The sequence below is a fragment of the Gavia stellata genome, chromosome 2 (genome assembly GCF_030936135.1).
Source record: "Gavia stellata isolate bGavSte3 chromosome 2, bGavSte3.hap2, whole genome shotgun sequence".
In the NCBI taxonomy this organism is placed as follows: domain Eukaryota; kingdom Metazoa; phylum Chordata; class Aves; order Gaviiformes; family Gaviidae; genus Gavia; species Gavia stellata.
Window position 1 is genome coordinate 90,421,255 of NC_082595.1, and position 10,634 is coordinate 90,431,888.

The 10,634-nt window shown below is 38.2% G+C and overlaps 1 protein-coding gene across 1 annotated transcript in view; it reads right to left on the reverse strand.

The window, feature by feature from the left end:
* The window catches only part of DLGAP2 (DLG associated protein 2), a 318,216-nt gene extending 312,275 nt beyond the window's left edge, over positions 1-5,941 (reverse strand). Inside the window, exon 1 of the mRNA XM_059829808.1 lies at positions 5,776-5,941. Within this exon, the coding sequence (XP_059685791.1) occupies positions 5,776-5,833 (58 nt within the window). The 5' untranslated portion in view covers positions 5,834-5,941. The remainder of the gene's footprint in view (positions 1-5,775) is intronic.
* Between the last annotated feature and the right edge of the window lie 4,693 nt (positions 5,942-10,634).

Below are 10,634 nucleotides of genomic sequence, written 5' to 3' on the forward strand. Positions count from 1 at the left end.
TAAAGTAAGAATAGAGTAACGACAATAATGATAATTTTATTTCTTATATGTTCCTCTGTGTCATAAAAAATACAGTTTTCTACAGTTTACAGATTAATAAGTGGCCCTCTGTTATACTCTTCTCAGTGGTATCAAATGACAGGACAAGGGGCAATGGTCACAAACTGAAATACAGGGAATTCCACTTAAAAATTAGAAAAAACTTTTTCACTGTGAGGTGGGTCAAAAACTGGAGTATGTTGCCCAGTAAGGTTTTGGAGTACCCATCCTTGGAGATACAGAAAACGCCGCTGACATGGACAATCCACTCAGGACCCTGCTTCAAGCAAGTGGGCTTTGACTGGAAAATCTCGAGAGATGCCTTCCAGACTCAACTATTTCTGTGATTCTATGAAATAATTCCACTTTAAAGCATCTGCTGAACAGGCACTCCCAGCATAAAAGCTCAGATCATGATTGTGTTCCCAGAAGAGAACTGAGCAGCTACGAGCTCAAAGATGCCTTTGACACTGGAGGTCAGTACAGTATTTCTTGCCTGATAATCTTAGACTTTACTCTGTGCCAAAGTTGGTGCTATCGTTGCGTTCACAAGGCAGCTTTCTGGGGCAAATATTGGCATGGAAAAAAACTTTTCCAGTCTAGACAATTTCTTTAAGTAAAGATGGTAATAATATAGCAAGCTTATATCCACTACCTATTTTCTTTTAAAGATGGTTATTAACTGAAGATTCAGTCCACCTTCTTTTCTTGGCTAATCCTTCTCTTTCTGAATGCCACTCTGGAGTGAAGTAATTGGCCAGTGTTTGAAATAACCCAGTTTTGTACATAGAGTTTAGAGGTCACTGCATGGTGAGAAAGGTACTGCTTTATTATTCCATTTATAGAAGCCTAAAATAATAGTGCATAAGCTGTTTTTCCATAAAAACATTTTTCTCATGATTCACTACACAGTCTACCTTTGCAGAAGCAGTTTGTGGTTTCTTCTGGCCTACCTGAGAATGCTTAGCTACACTGAAGGGGAAGGAAACGATTTGAAAAGTCAACTCCTTCCTTATTCCAGGCAACCAATACTGCTTCACTGATTCAAACCAAGAGCAGATTCCTTCTTCTATCCATATCTGAGCACAGATGTCATAAGAGAATTAAGAAGCAGAACTTTAAGATCCATCCCTTCCTTACCCATTAGTTCAGCTTACAGTGCCAATCACTTTCCTGCCCATGTATAGCTCACGAGAGCTCACAAGAGCACTGGGTGTGAGGAAGATTCTTTTTCCTTTCATCTTGAATGGCCATAAAAGTCAGGATAGATGTTTGTTATTAGTCATTTAATATTGATAGGTGAGTTAGAATGTCTGAAACACATAAAATAACAGTACATTTCCCCAAAATCTGGAAGTCAGTGTATATCTAAACATTTGACCCTTCTTGGATACATGAGAGCTATTATTTAAAACACTTGTTATTTCATCTGCTGAGAAATTTTGCAAAGCTTATCTCAAATTTTGTGCTAAGGCTTCTTCCTTGACTTCAAAAACATTTGTTCTGTAGAAACAAAAACTATTAGTAGCCTTCTAAGAGGTCGTAAATACTCTAACTTTACGCTCTTCTGAGTAAAAAGAAAAAGTCCTATAGCCAGGAAGCAAAGCAGACCCAACAGTGGAACATGTTGTGCCTGAGCACTGCCAGAACAGGGAACCATGTGTGAGATTTGCATTGAGCAACGCCTCTGAATGTGCAAGGACAAGAAAAAAAAACTAGTGAAGATTGGACACTTCTAATACACTTTGCTATACAGTAATACTCAAATAATGTCTTTAGAAATGAAAACGAACATATTACAGGGACCTGCTTTTATTTCTGTCTGTGATCATAGCAGTGATGAAAAGCAAGGGGATAAAGTTCACATTGGGAACTTTGTGGGTTTCTAACAGCTGCTGTGACTACAGAGCTGCACTCACACAGTGTCCTTGACCAGAAAGGCACTACTGGGGAAAGGGGAAGTGCTGCCTCAGGAGAGGGAGGCATTCCCCACAGGGATATGAATGATTGTGGGGAATAGAGGATCTTTCCTCTTTTTTTATCTAGAGTACCTCAGAAAGAAGATAGCAAGAAATGATGCTTTGCTTTCTCCAATCTACTCAGCATTTAAACCTTTCTACCTTGGGTGAAGTGTTATTTACCATGCCTTCTGCATGGCAGAGGTAGGGAGCAAATACTGGAGACATTCTCTGCCAGTCTGGATCACTTTCTAAAAGGAAAAGGATTTGTCTCCAGTCCTCTTCTCCACCATCGTGCAGGTTTATCTATTTTCTAACTCTAGTGACCATGGAGGAATAAAGACTGTGTGGGAAGTGAAAAAATTAGGCATCTAAGGATGCATAATGCAAGTGACAGGTCACACATAGTAGGAGGGAGAAAGTGCACAGCTGGCATGACCTGGGAGAAGAGAAAGGGACATAATTTGGCAAAGATAGGTATCGTGCAGTGAGAAAGCCTTTAATATTTCCAGTTACCAGCAGAACTGTTGGCAAAAGTTGGCAAAAAACGTCAGAGTCCTTAAATTGCTGACATTGTTTTGTTTCCATTCAATCTCATCCAGCTGCAGCTGGGTGAACACTGTAGTGAAGGAAGTGTTGAAGCATTACTAAGACTTGCCCCATGTAAGTCAGTGAGGTATAGCCTGTCTAGAGAGGGCAGTCAGAGGTTATAGCAAGGCTCATGGTGACACATGATAGAAGAGTTTATTTGTTGTTTTTTACTCCAGTTTGCTATTAGTTGGATAGATTCACTCTGTTTGCACTTTTGGATAAATCTCCAAAGAAGCAGTATAAGAGGCAGCATTTCTTCCTGAAGTGCTGCCATGCATAGCTTTATTAATGCCAGCCTGAATTTTTTCATGGCACTCTACATCTTACATCTGTTGTGAAGTGAAGCTGATGCAACACACCTGGTAAATGATATATATAATACCAACACATCAATTTGTATGAGCTGCTGCTAGTTTCCAAGTAAATGGTTCATTTTTACATACGGAGTTCTCAGCAACCTGGATTGTGCTCCTACTTCTACCCTGCTACATTAGCAATGAACAAAGGCACCTGACTTTAAGAAAATGCCCAAAATGGGTAATTTTCTATATTTCTATATAGAACCTCTTTTAAACATTCATTTCATTCTTCTAGTCCCATACTAAACTGTATCAACTTAAAAGGGATCTCTTACTGTTCAAAACATCCACAGAAGGGAGAGAAAAAGAACACATGCCAGGTACTGGGAAGAATATCATTATGATTAATTCCTTGGTTGGATAATTTTGTCTGGTGATGGAGTTGTGATTAAATAGCCATATTAATTATTTATTTAAGACTCTGTTTAAAATATAGGTCATGGTTTCCAAATGTCTGAAGAAAATGCTTTCCATTAATCCATATAGAACAAAATAAAGACCCCTAGAGTCATCAGCTCTCTAGTCTGTCCCTAAGCATAATTTCTACCTTGCCCTTTATTTCTGTTGAGTCACCTCAAGGCTTAAAATTGCACAGGTGCCTTGGGATGCCAAATTCCCATTCACCTTCATAGGTGTCCAAGGCCTTTTGGATGTCTGAAGAAGTTCTGACATCAGAGTATCTGACTAATGTAGTGGCACCCCTACCACCCTCGGGGGTCTGCAGCTGCAGCTGCTGTCTGCCTGCTTGCAGGGCTCTGTTCTCACTCCCCTCGCTCTTCGCTCTGCTCTTCGGCTGCCAGCCAGCTCTCCCTGCCTACTCCTCACAGCTCTTGTTGCTCAGCCATCGCCATCTTCTAGCTCTCCTCAATCCTACAATCGCATCCACTAAACAAATGCAGTTACCTCTCTCCCAAGTTTCCTCTCCTACAAAAGATAAAAGATTGCGTTTCTTAATATCTAGCTTCATGAACAATTCAGAACATTTCTGAAAGTGGTATTGAGCTCTGTTCTCTAGCAGGCAGGACTGGTCTTGATCCTATGGAGTCTGGTAGGAGTTTCTGATTTAATTCCCTGGCTTTAGTGTCAGTTAGAGCAGAATTAGGCCATTTGATACTAAATTCTCAGGATGTGCCTGAATAAAAATAGTACAAATACTGTGGAATTCAAGCTCTTCATCCATAATATATTCATCTTGAAGTGCATAGCTGCCATGCATATATTTATGTAATTGCTATCTGTAGAAATATTTAAGCATTCAGTTCAACTCTGAAAAAAATATTATTTAGAAAAGTTAAGGAAGGCTAAATGGTGAAAGCAAGCAAGGGGACATAGTCATTGGACGTACATGTCTTCAGAAGGCAGCAAACCCCTAACATTTTCACCTGAATTACTGAAGAAATATAGCATAGCTAGAAAATGTACAGAGAGGGACAAGGATGACCAGACGTATGGAATAGACGGGAACCTAAGCAGGCCATAACTTTTCAGTCTATAATTAGACAGCTTAAGGTGGCAGTGATAAGCGTGTCTGTGAGATACACTATTCACTTTTCACAGTAAAAACACTTGAGGCAATCCATAAACTCCTCAAACAGGAGGCTTAAAACAAAGACAATGTGATTAATTTATAGAACCCATTTCCATAACATGTTTTTTAAATCAATAATGTAAACAGGTCAAGAAACAAGATTGCATAAATTCATGAACAATTGAGAAATCATAAGCTTTTAAACACAGTATGACTTCCAGCCTGAGAGGACCAGACACAGCGGAAGCTGGATAAGGATCAGAGAGGAAGGCAGCAGCACTCCCTACAAATCCTCTCGCCTATATTGTTGTTGTTTACCATCAGCTATTGAGAGCTCAGGTCTCTCCCATTATGGCAGCTGTCACACACTTGCCCTACCCAACCTTCAAAGACAAAAATGCTGCAAATAACCTCGTCTATATATGCAGTAAGTACAGAGGGCTGCAGGAACATCTCTGCCTCCCCACTCCGCCCAGCTGATACAGCTATGCAGAACCTCCTTACACCTGCCTCTACTTTTTCCAGTTTTCTGTTCCCTTCCTTTCAAAACTCATCCGTGACAAAGTCTTTAGTATCACATGGTGTTACAACACAAGCACAGTCATATTAATCAGCAATATTTTTATTTTGTTGCATCTCTGGCAGGCTCCTGGCAGTATAGCAACAAACATCCCAGTAATAAATGAGCTTTTAAGTGCACCAGACTTTACTCTTCAGTTGCTGGCATGTGGTCTCTGATCAAAACTTAACTTATACAAGCCCTGTATAGGCAGCACACCAAGCAGCAAGAACAGCAACAACATTAATAAACAATCTAAGACACCACTCTGACCTCAAGTTAAGAACACAGGTCAACTATCTTCCTAACTATACCAAAATCTATTACTTCAGAGCCTCTTTTCCTAAGCTACAACAATTCATTACTGAGTTACAGTGAGGTACGTAAGTAGGAGCATGACGCCCATTAAATCTCCATAAACAAACAACTTTCACAGCTGAGTTCTACAACAAAACACCCTGCCTGACGCCATGGGATGTTGCTTCACTTCATGTAGGTCATTGATGAGGTAACAGACAGTTTTAACCAGCAACAGCAGAAAAGTAGCAAAATCCCAGCACAACACATCCTTTGATAGGTCTTAGTAAAGAAATAGGTCAAATTTATAGCAGAAGAAATTAAAAAAAAAAGCAATTACCTCACTTCAATGTATTTTAAATGTTTTTAAAGTATACAGAATTTTACTGCTAAAAATACCCCAACAAAACATACATTCAATGTAAAAAAATGCCTTAAACTTACCTCTTAGTTTACACTGATTTAATATATTTTTTCTTCTACTTTTCAACTTTCCTTGCATCTTGGGAATATAGTGGTTTTCTCCACCCGCTTCCTTCCTCTCACCTCCTCCCCCTCCAATCTGGCCTCCTTTCCTTCCTTGGAGGTTTTTAAGCTTTAATTTGAGAGTGTAAAGCTGAAAAATATTTGATACAATTTTTTTTTTTAATTAGAGAATTGAGCTCCTCACCATGGTTGAAGCATTTCTGGGAACAGCACCAAAAAGCTGGAAGATACTGCACTGAATAGCCACAGCATTTCTCTTAAAATCATCACTCATTTATTTTTCCCAGACAACTAGTGTTTCAGCATTTTACTTACAGACATGACTGCAGTTTAGGAGACTAAGGCTAGAAATGAGTCCGAGTCTCTTTGTTCAGTTTTGGAACGTGAAAACTAGATTCCCAAATTCCAGCGTGGGCCCAACTCCAGCTGGAACAGGAACAAGACTCACCAAGTGGGATTTGACAATGTATGAGCTGAGGCTCGAGTTAGTCACATTTTCAATGAGCTCAGAAGGGTATTGATGATTATATGTTCTAACTGGAGGAGGTAGTTGTCAGTCTGCCTGCAGTGTGCATGTCACCACACCAGGGAAGGGGAAATATTTTAGAGCTTGTGTGGGATTGGGCTTGCTGAATGGAGCACTTGGGAAGTCTCCTCTCCTATAATTTGGATATTGTTGGGGAAGAAAAAAAAAAAAAATGAATAGGTTAGATCTAATAATCTAGGGGCATTCACACTGAGGGCTGTTGAAGAAACTCAGTATTTCCATATGCTAGTGAGCGGCAGCCTACAGCCTATTTTAGGTTTCCATTAATTGACAAAGGTTGTGCTTCACAGCCTCTATGTATTTATTTTTTAATTCTTGACGTAATATGGTAACAGGTTGCTTTCACCTAATGAAGAACATTTTCCTGATATGATATCAAATTTGTGATAATGCTAAATAAGTCATATTTTCTCTAAATGCTTACAGATATTTCAGGCATGCAGATTATAGTAGTATTCCTCTCCATTCCTTGTTCGCTTGGTCATTACATTTCAGTCTTTCCTCTTAAATCAGTCTACTTAACCACTGATTTTTATTTGCTGTTGCTTGAACAACAGCAAATTGCTCCTACAGTCCACTTATTTGTGTAAAATTCGGCAATTACTTGTCTGCTCTTTTACGCAATCTATCTTCCGAAGACAGTATTGCCCTTTTAGGTAGTACACTGCTCACAAACTGGACCTTACTCAACCAGGAAAAAAAAAAATGTTTTAGTGTAGTTTAGTGCACATATTTCTGTATACTTAATATGTATTAGCCATATAGAATAATTTCTGAAGTAATTTATTCCAAATGCATTAGCTTCTCTTTTTTTCTCAATCTGAATATGATACATTGATAACTCGTCTTGCTCATGTTTCTAACCTCTAAGCATCTTCTGTTTTCTGTTTCCTGCTGTTTACATCATCTGTTGACTTCATTAACATGCTGTTCACTTGCTTTCTTTAATACTATTAATGAAACTGTTAAATAAGGCTGAAACAGAGACCAATCATTATAGTAGTACATCGGACAACCAGAATGTGTCATCAGCCAGGTTTTCTGTAGCAAAGCCTAAAAGCTCGTTTGTCAAAATAATTCCTCTTAATTGGCTTCAATAAGTTATTATTTGTAGAATTGACTGATGTTTAATTGTGGCATTACCAGAAAGCTGTTTGGGAAACCTTGGCATAGAAAAGCTGTCTGCTTATATATGTGTTCTTGTTTAAACCAGACTTACAGGAAAGTTTGGATTTGCTTCAGAATGGGTTTTGAACTATTTCCTTCAGTTCTCCCTTCTATTTACCTCTTCACACTCACTATTTCATACCATAGTTTACCCTTATAGATTTGAGATACTTGAATTATCTCCATGCAATTGATAAAAAAATTAAGTTGCTTAAAAGCTGTGCAGAAGGGTACATGATAACAAACAAATAATATTAAATAGAAGATAATATTATTTATTTAAATAGACACACATAGTGTGAATATATATGAATGTACAACAGACACAAACAGCTCTGAATACACTTCCAGAATAACTAAGGAAAGCACGAGAGGTGTCTCTCTGTTAAACGTCAAAAACAGATAAACACAGAGAAGGAAAAGACCTATTTTACCTAATAATTAATGGTGACCTGCAAACATACTAACTGAGAATAAATTAGGCTAGAAATGTGAAGGTATATACAACCATCAGGAATGTGAGGCTTCAGATAAGTCTTCCAGTACATGTAGCCAAGGCAACGAAACTAATGTCTTTAATACAAAGCTGGCTTGGTTCACGGAAGGAGACGTTGAGTGGTTGCTTGAAAAGGCAGTGTACCCAGCCCTGATCTCAGACATGCCTGTCCCTATCTTCCTTCCAACTCTGGAAGCACAACAGTGAATATCAACGAATCTTAAACCCTAACTTTGTCTTTGAACTGATTGTTCTCAAGCACATTTCCTTCATACTGAAAGTCTGAACTTAATACTGCTCAGTTTTGATGCACCTAAATTGCCTCATGAAATCTGAAAATAAGAAAATGAAATTATTATTCTTCATTACTAAGTATACACTAGCAGCTAAAATTTTAAGTGCCAAAATCCTGGCCTCTGAAACATTAATTATGAGTAAATTCACAAGGGGGAAAGCTTCACAAGCAAGAGCACTCCTGAAAACAATGGACTTTAGCACTGGCCAAGGTCTTTGTTGAAAAGCTCAAATTCACTACTCCTTACATAGAGCAGCTATGTCGGGGCCTGCTCCCTTCCCAGTCATATCAACACAGACCTGGGGAGAAAGGAAATTATATAGACCACAAGTACACACCCTTGCTATTTGTCCTCCTTTCAGTGCCAAAAAACATGGAAATCTCTCATGGGTTAGAAAAGAGGGAAAATATTTGAATCCAGGTCCCCAGATCTATTTTGGATCTGTGGAGTGTCACAGCTGATAGCAAAGGACAACTGGGCATTTTTGTACTTATAGCATTTTGGGTATATAGGTCATTTCACTTTGAGGTTTTTATCTCAGAAAACACTTCCAGACAGGCAAAAAATTCAGCAGATCCCTTTTTATACATTAAAAACTAGTCTCTGTTGAAAAGAGTATCAAAAGATTTGCTCATGGATATGTACGAGATTTCATGGAATGAAGTGTTCTTGGTCCTCCTTGGAGCACACTCCTCTAAGTTTTTAACTCTTATGAGTGGAAGAAGGAGCTTTGGTGAAAGGACCTATTTAACCTTTAATAATTAACCTTTAATAATACACTAGTATTATTTACATAGACTACTCAAAGAAAACTAACAAGGCTGTTATTCTATGTATGATCTCTTTCTATGGCTGAATAGTTCTTGGCCTCTTGAAAGCACACAATTCATTGTTTTCATCAGCCTATGATCATAATGATACAAAGAAAAATCACAGTAATTATACAGCAGTCTTCATAAGAGCTGTATTTAATAAGCTATGTTCATCTCTGTTCCAACTCCACTAGCTTCTGTCAAAAGCAAGGATATATTTAACCATTATGTGCTAGCTTGCATAGCTACAATTATTATCCTTGAGAAAGCAGTAATGGTCTGGTCCATTTAGAGGTTAAACCTAGCTTTTTGTCTGTTAACACAAAACCTGAATAGTTAAAATAAATTGAGAGTGCAATAAATGTTCATAGAGTTCAAACAAAGCCTTCTTTCTGAAATCTCATCTAAAAAAGGCTTAATTGTATGTTTTGCTTTTCAGTTTGACAACAAAAAGGGTAATAAAAGGCAAACATATACAGGTATCTGTATGTATGCATGTATAAGCATATATACAAACATACTGGCTAGAAATACTAGTCAGCAGTGTATCATCAAAACGCTTTGTTTTTCATTGGATTACTAGTTGCTGTAGCATTTAAGAACCACAATTCAACTTCATAAGTCCTTAAGAAGCTGAAAAAAAATGGAAGACAAAAATATACTCTTTGTGTAGAGGAGACCACAATCAACGTATGAGACAGGAGGAGGACACAGGCAGCTGCGGAGCACAAAGAAAAAATGAGAAAAAAGTTGCTCAGCATACATCTCAGCACGAGTACATAAACTGAGCATTAGATGTAATCTGTTGCCATCACCAGGTGGTTTATGTAAACATTTATCAGTTATGAGGCCTCTGCAAATGCTATTTTGAATTGTTACTGGAAATTTATTTCAATATAATATGAACTAGTAACAAAAAAGCTCAGGGCACCAGCATGGCCTGGTGCTATTTTACCTGTTGAATTTAACTGGGGAAGCATAATTCAGACTACCTTGCAGGAAGAAAAGGCTTTTTATTGACTTCAAAGGGCTCACTAACAGTAGCATACAACTTCCAGTCTGGCGTCATTTCAGTCTCACTCATTCTTAATAATTAAAAATACTGCTTATTTCATAGTACATTTTTGATTTTTAAAAAAGTAGTTTACATAGTTCCTTTCTTATGCTCTTTGCAAACATGTTGTGTTCTGCCACACAAGTGATTACTTTCCACTACCCTGAAGCGGAAGTCTTGCGCATTCAGGGGAGGAAGAATATGGCTTGGAGAACTAGATCTTCAGAACCGTCATGCAATAATTCACCATTAAGGGTAGGAGGGATAAGGGGGGAAATTTCACATAAAAGTTATGAGGGGGGCCAGGCAATGGGGCCAAAGTTGGATAATATTAAGAGAATAAAATTCAAAGATCCAAACAATCTCCATGCAAGATATCCATCTTCCCACCCTGTCATCCAATACAGCTCAGAATTATGGTCTTATAAGCCTCAAGATAAAATGT